This window comes from Diuraphis noxia, unplaced genomic scaffold, assembly GCF_037042655.1.
Source record: "Diuraphis noxia isolate RWA-SAM2 unplaced genomic scaffold, SU_Dnox_SAM2 contig0003, whole genome shotgun sequence".
Lineage (NCBI taxonomy): Eukaryota > Metazoa > Arthropoda > Insecta > Hemiptera > Aphididae > Diuraphis > Diuraphis noxia.
In genome coordinates, this window is record NW_028301713.1 from 42,038,735 (window position 1) to 42,052,710 (window position 13,976).

Genomic DNA, 13,976 nt, shown 5'->3' on the forward strand with positions numbered 1-13,976 from the left:
ATCATTTGAACTTCAAATACTCATATGAAATTAATTTGTAATTATTTTGAATATTTTTATATTACACTGAGAACTTTTGATGAACTTTATTTTGCACTGTCCAACTTTTAATATTTATTTTTATACCACATTATATCCGCGAGAATGAACAAAATAAATGTTATAATGTAATATTTAATTCATTGAAATGATACAGTATATACAGAAAAGCAGGGCTTATTCTAAGGATTTTTACCTACTGCCCAAACATACTGAAGTTTGTTTCATGAAATTTATTTGGAAAATTATACTTATCCCCCCCAAAAAATGTATATAGATATACAATGATATTGATATTATAATATCATATTATATTATTATTATGATATTACATTTGATATTTGAGAAATCGGAAAAAATATTATATGGAAAAATATATAAAAAATACGGATTTTTTCCGTTGTACCATTATTTAAATTGAAATTTTTATTACGTAACCCCAGTTAATAACTGTATACAATATAATATATTTATATATGCATTAGTTACATAAAAATAGTTTTAATAGCAAACATTTCGAGAAATAGGTTAGTGAGTATATTATAAGTTTTAACTAAAACATGTCAATATTATAATTTTGCTTTTTATTCTTATTAGATATTATTAATTACAATTTTACAACACTACAATACAATTCAAATATCTAAATAATGAAATTGTATTTTATATATTTAAAATTTTCTTTTTTTTGAATGATTTGTATCCTCCTCTTCTAGGACATCGTTTTGTAAGACCTGAGAATTCAATGATTGATCATAAATGCCTTTAAACCAACCTTGTTCTCGTGCTTTTGAAGTTTCTTTTAATCGTCGGTTTGATGAGTTTATCCATAACAAAGTTGCAGGTCTTGGATCCCATAATGTTAAAGGTGGCATGTTAAAGTGGACGAACAAATATTCATTTTCTGTTTCAACTATAAGACTTTGACGATCTGAAGATTTTAAAATATTACTCGTACTTATGAGACGTTCTACGTCTGCACTGTGTGGTTTGGCCACTAGAACTCTAGAAATAATTATTAATACTGTATTGAATGAAGTATAAGTTGCAAGATAATCTACTAATTTAGCCATAGGCATTTTGCGTAAATTTTCGATTTCTTCTAATTCTAGTACTTCTGCATACTCCAATGATAGTCTTGTTATATCTAAATCATTTCCAATAATCTGATGAACTTCTTTTAACTGAACTTGAGTTAATGATTTAAGGTTTATAAATGGTTTTAGAACATGTACTAGCTGATCATTAATATTAATTCGTTGTAATAAAAAATTAGCCAAACTTTCTACGATTTCTTGACATACAGCATTAACATTTCGAGATTCTGTCACAAATAAGTGATGTCGATTTTGTCTTTTTAGAGAGGAATTACTTTCAGTCAACTTTATACCTTTTATTGAATTTAAGGTTTGATCTAATTCATCTTGTAATGTGTTAACCCACCCTCCAAGTAAATTTTCTGTGTATAATGATTTTAGTTTTTGAGCAACAAAATTTGTTTCTTTAGTCAAATCTAAAATCGTTATAAAATCAGACTGTAACTTTTGCTGATAACGACTAAAAACTAGCAAAGTATCAGCTAAAAATGATAACAAACGTAAGTTATCAAGGTTGGTCAAAAATAACAGAAAGCCTTTTGCTTCTTTTTCCTTTGAATCTTGCATAAAAAGAGTAAGAGCGTGCCATGAAATCAGTATAGAATTTATTAGTGAAAAAGTAAACTCAGTCCAACGTACTTGAAAAAATGCTGGTATTCTCATAAGCTTACAATTATTTTTTTTAGCAGTATCATGAAGCTCTCTAGTTCGGATTGCTGAAGTATGAAAAAATTTAGACAATCCTACTAAAGTTTGGACGATATGTTTAACTTCAGAAACAGTGTCACTTGCATCTTTCCAAGCTAAATTGGATCGATGAGCTGCGCACCAAATTTTTATTAATGGAACATTTTGTTCACATAATGATCGCCATTTCTGTTGAAACAATGTCCATAGTCCTCCACGCTCGCCAATGTTTACTGAAGCACCATCGGTTACAATTGACGACATATTTTTAAAAATATACTCTGATACTTCGATACCAAGTATATTAATACAGGCAGTTTCAATTGATTCTAAAATACCTACAGCTCCACGTTTACACACCTCACCAGCGCCAAGAAAAAACTGTTCTTCTTTCCCAAATTTATTAATAACTTTAATAATTACATATATTTTATCAATCTGAGCTCAGTATTATTCAGTAGAAATTCAATTATTCTATAAGAAAAATTATATTTTTTTAAGGTGCCCATATTCATAAAGTCAACTGCCCGTTTGATTTTTCCTACTGCCCAATTTGGGCCCTACTGCCCGTTAGAATAAGCCCTGCAGAAAAGTCGTAAATTTGCAGAAGGTATGTTCTAAAATTATTCAGTTGTTTTGCGTCAACCGTTCTGTTGTGTCACGAGTCATTTTTTGCTTTTATATGCCTAATTTGGGATTATCGTTTATTTTATTTGTTATAAATATGCCAAAATTTAAAATTTCTTATTCCACACTTCATATTCTAGTAGTTAAAGGTTTTGAAAAATTTATTTTTCAGTGTTTATTGCATATAAATACATAATTTTATTTTTGCTTTATCTTAAGTGCTTTTTGTTTAATGTTTTATAGAACTGCAACATCTGAACTCTAGCGATAATCAAATGTTGAGTGTTTGTAATGCGCATTTCGGTAAGAAAGATTCTAGTATTTTTCTGATGGGCTGGTAACATATTTATAACATATTATTTTGATCATCTTTCTTAAAAAAATACAAATGTAGAAACTTACATCATTTTATATTAGTATTTTAATGTGTATGCATGGGTATTAGTAAAATTTTAGTGAGTCCTCAAAAATAAAAAAATCTCAAATGTCAGCTAAATAAATGTTATTCAAATGTTTTTTTCGTATTCTAATAGTGATTAAGAAAAACAAATAATTATATCCCCCCTCCCCCCCCCCGATTTTACTTTTTTGAATGACAACATAGAGTTTTAATTTCATATTCCAAAGCAGAATATTATTTTGATTCAAAAAAATCCTTGAAAAAATATGCTGCTTTGGAATATGGAATAAAAACTTTGTTGTCATTCAAAAAAATAAAAGACTTAAAAAATGATAAGGATAAAAAATATTTAAAAATAAATAAATACATTTTTTAATAAAAACGTTGGTTTTTTAATAACTTGAAACTATGTAAAAAAATATTTTGAAAAAAGTCAATACTTTTTTAAATAATGCGGAGTGTTGTTTGATAAATCAATCACCTGTATAATATACTTCAATTAAACGTTTTTGACTGCTCAAGTTATTTACATTAAATAATTGAATAAAATAGCATTTTATGAATTATAACTTTTTTTTTTTTTTTAAATTAAAGTGTTTCTGACATACAAGGTCATCTAACTTATTGATATAATAAAGAATTTTTAACATCATTAAGTTGTTAAGCGTAAATTAATTACAATATATACAATAAATTACAGTAAATTATGAATTATTACTTATAAATAGAGCTATGAATTTGAAAATAAATGCATTATTTTTTGTTTACCAGCATAACTTCTTTGATTTTAAGTTTAAACCAGGTTTTACAGTTTTTGATATTTTTGACTTGATATTCATCAGTTTTTCAATATTTTTAATTATTTCTGTAAATTTACCAACCTTTATAGTTTATAGTGTTTATACACAATTTATGAATTATTTTTAATTTTTGTTAAATATTTTACATGTTCTGTAGGTGCACTCTGCTATACCTATTTAAATAATAATAATATCTTTAATTAAAAATATTTTACATTTGATATTTGATATTCATATTTCATCGTACTTACTACTTACCTATATTACGTCTTATAATGCATTTTATACTGACATTTTTCGAGATTGTAAGTGTATTTTTCGGTGGTTTTTAATGCTTTACATTGACAGCTTTATTTATAACAGTGCTTTCACGAACTTAAAAGTTAATATAATATGACGTATTATATAATGTATAATAGTACTTTTAAAATGTTCTCGTTAAATAAATTGAATAACTTATTTTCGTATATTATAACACTATATATATAGTTGCATTAAAAATATGTATGAAGTAAACAATATATTACAATGTTATAATAAACTACGATTATTTTTATAATGAGAATTACAATAATAATACATTTACAAATAATATATGTTTATTTGTTCGTAATTAGTATGCAACTTATGCAACTTGAAAATTTCTGTTGTTTCGCAGACAGAACAGCAAAACGCATGCTAGATGAATGATGTTCGGTGTGTTTTGAACACTGATTGAAGTCTTTTCTGCAAAAAAATAAAAAAATAAAAAATGAAGACCAAACAATTTTTGTCGAATTAATTTACTTAAAATTCTGAAATAGTAATATATATTATGTACGTAGGTACTTGTAAATCGAATTTCATTATAGACCTTTATTATTCATAGTTATGTTGCTAGAACGAGTTACATCCCAAAAATAGAAATATTAAACGTACAACGTATCACATATTCTTTACACATCCGAAATATCATATGTAATCTATTTTCATTTCTTAAACTTTATATAAAAACTTCCGTATTATTTATTAATAAGTTAAGAAAACACATCGTTGAAATTTAACGACGAATATTTAGACAATTTAGATCTTTCTCGGTTCAAACGATTTGGGCATACAATCATATATAATATGCTTATACATATATTTACTTCATATTGCACATTCATAGAACCTATATACGCGTCCGTGTATACATGCTCATATACCTTCCTCATTTATATAGCTTGAAAGCTGACAAAACATTTTGAAAATTTTACGTGTGGTTTAAAAAATGCTAATATAATTGTGTAAGCAGTTGGTGAAAATGTCAAGTAATATATCTTCAGTTATTCACTTTTAAATTCAACAAAATATTAAAAGTCGATTTAGGCGAAATAGTTAATTTAAGGATCCTTTGTCGAAAAAATCTGAACTTCAAACGCTAATATAATGAATGTGAAATTTCGGTTAACTTTTTGTTTTTTTTTTTTGTAGAAAAAAACTTAATAAGGAATATTGTATACAATTTATAAATCTCAGACATAAAAAGAGAGTTTTTTTATGAATTTCCAATTTAAAATAATATGCAAATTTTCGTGATTTTTGTGAATTTTGTCAAAATTCTAACTTTAAATGCTTATAAAAACATTTTATTATTTTTAAATTGTAGGTATAGTATGACTAACTTATAAGCAACCTTGTATTTATTTTTCCAACTTTTTGACAAATCGAAAATCTTAACATATAATTTAACGAAATCTGCATAAAATCGAAAATGTCACCGTACCTTTGTCTAAAATAGCTTTCGATCTTCACCAAAAAAACAATGTCGATTTTACCGAAATAGCTGTATATAGGTATTAAAAATTTTAAAAATTCCCTATTTTTATTAATTTGTTTACTTTTATTATTATACCCGTTTATTATTAAGAAAAGTATTGGGAATTTTTAGTTTCTGCCTCTCAAATTACTAACTCACTCTGCTCAGAATCTAAAACGTTATTATTTATTACATAGGTATATTCTGATGTGAAAAATCGTTAGATAGATGATAAATATTAAGAAAAGTGATAATATTAGTATAGGTATTGTTGTCATTTGCCATGTCAAGTTTAATTAGATAGTACTTATTGTTGTTCAAAAGTACAATTGTTCTCATTGCATTTATCTTAACGAGATTCATAACAATAATTCTTAAGATGGCTGATATTTATACTTAAGGGGCAAGCCCCTCCTAGGTATGGCTATGAGCAATTTCCTAGTTATTTTATATTACGTACTAAGGATAATAGTCCACTGTAATTGCTTTAAAGATAAAAGAGCTTCAAAGATATGGACATTGTAATAATTTATATTATTATATTAACATTTTATAATTTGTAAATATCGTGTAGTACCTACTTTAGGTATAAAAATTAGTAACTACTAACTAGTAATAACCTATTATTAAGAATAATAAATAAACTAAGAGTTTAAACATTTTAATATCTCCAGGAACTACTCGTTTTAATATTAATTTAGATACATCATAACATTTTCTAATAGGTGTTGACTTAAAAATTTTCTGTAAAAAATAAGATTTTTATTTGAAAAACAGAAGGTTGTATCGTCATGCGTCACAGAACACTTTTGACGTAGTACATTAAATCTAAATTTATAAAAACATGGCTTTTAATAGGGGCGCACACTAGTTGCCTCCCGAAGTCAAAAAGGCCCATAATTTTTATACGAATTGCCTCCCGACCACGACGTACCCTAAATGTTATCATAAACGAAAAGGGCCTAGTACTAGTTGCCTCCCATTAGTCAAGTAATAAATATATATGAGTGGTTCCAAACATTTTTAAACATCATGTAGCAGTAGCAAAAGACCTATACCTATACCTAAGACTGATGTTTTTTAATTGCACTATATATTTTTAATTAGTAGTAAAATATCTTTTATTTGTATTGATTATTTTTCTATTATTATTCTTTTTACCAAGTCTGATATTTTTAATAATGAATAAACATTACCTATTTATGTGGAACTGTTAAGTGAAGTTTATGAACCACTACTTAGTTATATATGGGAGGCAAATAGTGTGAAAATTTTTGGGTGGCAATTCGTATATAATTATGAACTACCTGCAGGTGATTGGAGGCAACTAGTGTAAATTAACGTTTTTATTTACGATAAGGACGGGAGGCAATTCGTATATTTTATTAGGAGGCAACTAGTATGCGCCGTATAATGGCACCTACTTGTAAAATTCAAAAATCTGAATTTGAATAAAAGTATTATTAAAGGAAAAATGGGGGTAAGCAGGCTTGGAGAATCACCCTGTATATTAGCCGTTACTCACACATTTGGAAAATTGCATTAGATTGTTGCATCAACCGTGATATGTAGCGTGCTACTGTTACATTTTCTTTTTCTTCAGGCTGATGAAACGAATACCGTTTATTGTGCTTATACACGTGGTTGGTTCTAGACGTGAAATCTTTGTCCAATATATTAAGAGTGTGCGAAAAAACTTACTTACGTTTGGCGGAATTACATTGTGGATAAGAGAAACAACGGAAAAAAACGTATCTTGTAATTGCTCTTCGCGATTATAAAGAATAGTCGCCTGCTGTTTAATCTTCTCATTTTTTACAGCTTCATCTAACCAACAAAGCATGATTGATCTCTTCTTTTTACACCGATCTCTTCCAGATTATACATACACCCATTTAGTGCTGTATATAATCACCGAAAATCGATAAACCGGCATACGAGTTTATATGTTTAATACAGATTAATTCTCTTGATATAACGCGTCCCCGTGAAATAATAAATTAATATTTAATGTTTGGTTGAATGTTAATTTAAAATATAATATACGTTCTATATAGTATATAAGTTAAATATTATACACAATAATTTACAATAACGATCAAATATACAGTCGTATATTGTAAAAACGATAGGTTTACTTTTAGGTGTATGTATATACACAACTTACATTTTTAATGAAAATAATTACATTATTATTTGTAAGGGAGATTCCCGAATATCAGTAATTCAATTGAATAATATAAAATATATTGCGACTATTTTATTGATTTATTTATTACTCTATTTGTCAACCACCACTTTTAACTCATAAATGTAATTTGTTTATTTATTTTATTTTTAGTCGTCACATCAATGGCATTCTTCTAAATAAAAATCACAATACTTTTTTATTTAGGTAATAGAGAGATTTATTTATACTTGAAAAAAAATGATTAATATATTATATTGTTGTTTCTGTGTGATGAGGAATATTATATAACAATGACGACTGTCAAAATATTATATTGAGACAGTTTTGACAGCGGTTAACTTATTTGAAGTCTTATGACTTGTCAAGTCTGATTCACTATAACACGTACCATTGTAATCGCTATTTATGTATAATATATATGTATACCCTCGAATATGTCAGTGTTTAAATCAATCAAAATACCATGAATTATTTCAATTTCTACAAATCGGTAATAAACCAACATTAGTAAATATTATTATGATACATAAAATTATATTACAGGTGTTTAAAGTTATTTCAATTAACTCGAATTAAGTTTATAGCAGGATAAACATTTAATATTTAAAAATCATAAAAACGTAATTTAATTCTGATATTTTTGTAGAAATATCTAGAGACTTATACCTAAGTATAGTTGTTGTCTTGGAATAGGGTTTAACGAAAATTTGTTTATAGAAATTGTGCACCCATACAAATTGAAAATGTGTATGTTTGGCTTAGGTAACTCCGTTGGGTATTATTCTACATGTAATTTCACATTTATGCGTGACATTGTTTTATAATCTTATATTATATTACTTATATGTTACCCATATATTTCTCTTACAGTCTTGCATTATGTTATGTTTTCATCTTAGATTCCGAGTGGAATCTATATATATAAAATTTTAATAAACTTTTAAAATCTGTAAAGGTTATTTATATTTTAAATTCTCAGAGGAGAATATATAATAGTTTTACAATGGCTTGGGTTTCTTCCTTTTTAATTGTAGGAGTAGTAGTTTGTATTTATCTAAGTGCAATAAGAAAAAAAATTGTAAAAATAATGGTAGGTATAAACATGTTAAATAAAATTAATTTTGGTAAATGAAAATACTGTAGACATCATAATGAATTTTATATAGATGTGGAATAATTAAAAATTATTTTAGCAATCAAATAATTTAAATATTTTCAGATTTTCGGATTTTTTTAAATTTGTAGTTTTATTTAAGACCATAAAATGCACCCATTTTATAAACTGTTTCTCCATATATCATTAATACATTAATTTACTATTCACATAATAGAGTATTTATACACAGTACAGGCAGTACAGCACTTATATATTTATATATATCTGCCTTAAATAACTCAATTTAATAGTTAATACCTACCTACGCGATATCTTTCTAAGAAATTTTTACGTATGTCACTCGAACCACGACCTATCATACTTACTTCACTTTTATTAAAACGCATAAAGTTATATATAGGTAGTATAATATAATATGTACGATAAAGTAATGTAATATAAAGTAATGCAGGGCGGGTAAACATAAAAGTAAAACATACGTATAGTGGTATAGTCCATATAGGGTGCCACATTCTCGGTGTAGGTAACTCAAAAGAAAGTCACAACTATGGTAAAGATTGAAAACATAACTTACTAAAACCTAAAACTATTCAAAATTATTCTCATTCGATAACAATTTATCACAAAAGTCCAACAATATATCTGCCGAACAATAATGTCAACTTATACACCTGTAACACATTATAATTATTGTTTTTTTTTGTATTTAGATCTTTATAATTTGAATAATTCAAATTATTTATACCAATTTATATTATTATCAAATACTCCCCCCCCCCAATTCCACATCTTAAATTAATATTTTATTATTATTTTAATCGTAGACAATAATAGTCTATAATTATTATTTGAGACCACATTTACACCTACTTTAGCAAAAAAATTGTTGTGCGCTGGGTCCCCACCCCATTGTACAATGTTCAATTGTAAAGCGACGACGACGATGACGATGACAATTATGACATGGCGTCAAATAATGATAGTTAGCCGACCGTAGTATTGGCCTTCAGTCGTGTCATTGTATCAATTATCTGATCAACATTATATTATATCTTCGTTATCATCGCTTTACAATATTTTAAACTGTAAAAGAGCAATAAAACAATCCATAATTAAATTGACAGTACCTTTACGGTGGCATGCCTTAAGGTCGTAATTACTGAATGTGCATTGTTGCACACGTGATCATTGAGTAATTTTAATTTTATATTGGTGACATTTAGGATCAAAAAATAAACGATTTGTAAGTATTTTGAAATATGAATCAATATTTACTAGTTATCCATAACCCATAGGCTTATAATTCATATAATTCGTGTTTACCTTGTACTTTATTAGACTGTTGAACTTGGTTAGAAATTATTGATTCTGTTGGAGGTCGTTTGGTGAACTTAACAATTTTTTCATCTGAGTGTAAATAAAACGAAGCAAGTTGAGCCGTACATTTCAGATATATTTCACCACTCTTATAATGGCCATCGGTCACATTGAAGCTGAGTCCAAGTACAGTTGTCACAAGTCGTTCGTTACCTGCAGTGAAGTGCTCCTTGTAGTACGGACCTTGTACAATTGTAGAGTTGGCCTAAATAAATGTAAAAAATGTTTTCAATAGTTTTGTGCTTTAAATATCTATATTTATTTGAAAATCTACCAATATTGTCATTCATTTCTTATTATTTTTAGTTAAAAATATATAAGGCGTATCAAATATTAATATAAAATTATTAACCAAGGTAATGCATCATACGTACATTGCATGGTGTGCCTCACGAGTCTCAATACTCTTTCTTTTTAAACAAAATTTAAATGCTCATAAATAAATAATAAAAAAAGCGGATTAGATTTGAATGCAATGATAGGTATCATTATATACGAAAAACGATTCTGAACGGAGATGAATAATTGTCGGTCTAGGATATATTATATTTAAATATTGTCATATATTCTATTTTGAAACAAATATTTTATTTTTCAATTAGGACGTATTTTAAAATAAGGCATGGTTAATCAATTTTTCCAAAAACATTCATGTAGTTATCATAATTCATAATACCTTATGTCCTCATATTATCATAGATATACGCATATACCTGGTTTGAGGATAAATCGTTATCGTTGCGCGATTTCATAAAAATTTAAAACTCAAACGCTCAAAACATTTTTCCTATAATGACGCTTCAAATTTCCTTTATAGCTACTTGAAGAAAAACTTATGGAAAACTTAGTGTTGAATTTTTTAACCTTAGATATAAATACAAACAATTTTAGAATTTTGAACTACAAAATAATTTGCAAATATTCATGGTTTTGACGAATTTTTGTCAATATTTGAACTTCAAATGCTAATAAAAAAAAAATTGTGCCAATATGTGTTCTTATAATTTTTTAATCACTATAAGAATAACTTATGAGGAACTTTGTATTAAATTTTCAAGTATTTTGATAGGGCCAAAAAAATTTAATCGACACTTCAAAAAAAAAAAATTTTACTGTTTATAAATAATAAACATTCGGTGAAAATTTCAAGTATTTACAGTGATTAGTAAAACTGGTTTTGCGTAAAAATTCCCATTTTTCTGTCATTTTTTTTCTCGATTTTTTTGAAAACTGTTGGAAAATGTTTACTTTTGACCACTATAATGCACCAAGGATATTCACTTTTACATCAGAAACCACCCCCAAAGTTTGAAATTGAAGCATTATTTCGACTAGTTATGCTGTTCACAGGCAAAAAAAAAACACACATCATTGTAAAATCAATACATTCATCACTTCGTTCAGAATCTAACAGTTAAATAATATAAGTGAATAGAGTTATTAATGCAATGAAGAAAGATAACACGTTATGCTAGCTATTATTATTCATATTCATTATACTTTTTAGTTGAAATAATATTTTTTGTTTTCCGTGAAAAAATAAGTATTTAACAACACCGAAATGATGTCTGTCGAATAATAAATATTTAGGAATAATCTTAGATCGAATTGCTTTTGACGCTTTTGTTTATACATTTGTTGAAAGTACCCATATTATCATGGTTTAAGTTAATAATTAATTTTATGATATTTATCGACAATTTACCATTCAAGGATAAACGAATAATAATTGAAAATATAAACTTAAAAAAAATAGGTATTGAAATATTATATAGCATCAATTAAATCGTTTGTTTTTTAATAGTATTTCGTTATTTAGTATTTAGTACGTTGAGTTAATATTTATATGAATACACATCAATAATGAACGAATACATATTATGTTGGACGTAATACATTGGTATTTTATAATGTGTTAAACGTATACAAAATTCCCAAAATATTACGATAAAATTACAAACAGCCGTTATTAAGTCATTAATTTTACTTCATGCTATTGTAAAAATATTTTACAATATTTATTTAATAATTTAATACATTTTATAGGTAAGCTAATCATTATTAAGGTTAACTATACTATTTCAATAAATGCTTCAAGTATTGAGTTCCTCCTAATGGTTATTTAAATAACAATTTACTAGGTATAATAGTTTAGAAATGGATCAAGATAAAATAAATGTAGGTTGCTGTTGGCATGACTTCATATTATTGTACCCTTATAGGCTACAGACTTTCAAAACAAATTAAGGTATTCTATATGTGTTTATGTCATAACTCATAATTGAATATCTACCATAACCTAGTTAAATACTAATTATCTTACATTTATAATTATTCTATTCAACTATAGTTTGTACAATAATTGTTTTAAATAAAATAGTATACATATCTCCAATGATATGTAGTGTTATAATATTTTCAGAATATTTGAAAATTACAATGGAAATTAAAAAAAAAAATTATTATTTAGTTATTTATTTAATATCATTATTTAGTTATTTCTAAACAATATTTAATTAAAACATAATTTGAAATGGTTGTTATTCGTAAATTATATTAATTAATAATTTGTGTAATTAGATTTTCAAACACCCAGAAGCTAGAAACAAACAAACAATATATTTAAATACTAGATATTATACGAAAACAAATTACTATATTCTAAACAATACTTCTCAGTTCTCTTAGAAACTAAAAAGTAAATAATAAATCTCTTAGATGTTTTGCATTGTTGAAATCGAGAGTGTTGAACAACATTATATGATATTTATATTGAGTCGTTAGTTTATGAGTCAGAAACGCTACTTATTTATACTAGATTTTTGTCAAAAAAGTGAAATTCTTATATTATATATTATCAGAGCGTATTTTATCAAGTAATATTTTTGCAAGTTTCAGTTTCGAAGAAAAAGGTATATAATAAAAAAAAAAACAGTATTACAGTTTTTACAGAATAAAGTTATTTAAATATTCTCTATGTATGTGTGTGTGTGTGTGTGTGTGTGTGTGTGTGTGTGTGTGTGTGTGTGTGTGTGTGTGTGTGTGTGTGTGTGTGTGTGTGTGTGTGTGTGTGTGTGTGTGTGTGTGCACGCGTGTGAGTGTATATATAGAACCGTATGCGGATAACATAATATATGATATGGAGAGGTTACGTCGAAATGAATATTCATTGCTTACTGATAAAAATCGAACAGCATTATTTTTGAGTAAATACATATTATTCCCATGACAATAATTTTCAACGTTTCACAAACTCATTTCTCTCCTGCCTCTTTACATTTTTTAGCTTTTCGATCCCGCGGTACCTTGTGTATAACTTTCCCATAAGAGAATATTACGCGCATATAATAATAATACATATATATTATATGAATACCTATGTTTATTTTGTGCAGTCGTTCTTTCGTACGTACCTTTTCTTTGTTTATGTACCAAATGAGCTGGGCGTGAAATTGCACCTTTGTCGACGTACAGTTGGCGTTTACAATGTCTCCGACATTGTATTCGTGCTGAAGACCAGCAATCTGCGGACCTTCTACCAGTGCATTACCATGTGAAACACGAAAAAAATTCATAAATGTTTTTGTAGTTATAGTTATTGTTATTCAATTACAGAGGAATATCCCTACTAAACACTTGTTATAAAGTAGTATCGAACATTATACTAAATCGTATTAAACCATACACAAAGGAAATAATAGGAGAATATCAGTCAGGTTTTATGCCAGGGAAATCTACAGTGGATCAAATTCATACAATAAAGCTAATAGTAGAGAAAAGCCACGAGTTCGACATAGATGTGCACCTACTATTTGTTGATTTCAAACAGGCATATAATTCCGTAAATCGATGTAGGTTATG

The 13,976-nt window shown here is 26.8% G+C and overlaps 2 protein-coding genes across 2 annotated transcripts in view; one reads left to right on the top strand and one right to left on the bottom strand.

Moving 5' to 3' along the window:
- The first annotated feature begins 2,687 nt into the window (after positions 1-2,687).
- LOC107172321 (tubulin glycylase 3A-like) overlaps positions 2,688-13,976 on the top strand; it is a 32,875-nt gene continuing 21,586 nt past the window's right edge. Inside the window, exon 1 of the mRNA XM_089222846.1 lies at positions 2,688-2,753. Coding sequence (XP_089078972.1) covers positions 2,742-2,753 — 12 coding nt within the window. The 5' untranslated portion in view covers positions 2,688-2,741. The remainder of the gene's footprint in view (positions 2,754-13,976) is intronic.
- Positions 4,094-13,976, bottom strand: part of LOC107170450 (uncharacterized) — a 66,351-nt gene continuing 56,468 nt past the window's right edge. The window contains exons 4-6 of the mRNA XM_015520578.2: positions 13,529-13,650; positions 10,062-10,320; positions 4,094-4,376 (exon numbers count right to left, since the gene is read on the bottom strand). Of these exons, the coding sequence (XP_015376064.2) occupies positions 4,276-4,376; positions 10,062-10,320; positions 13,529-13,650 (482 nt within the window). The 3' untranslated portion in view covers positions 4,094-4,275. The remainder of the gene's footprint in view (positions 4,377-10,061; positions 10,321-13,528; positions 13,651-13,976) is intronic.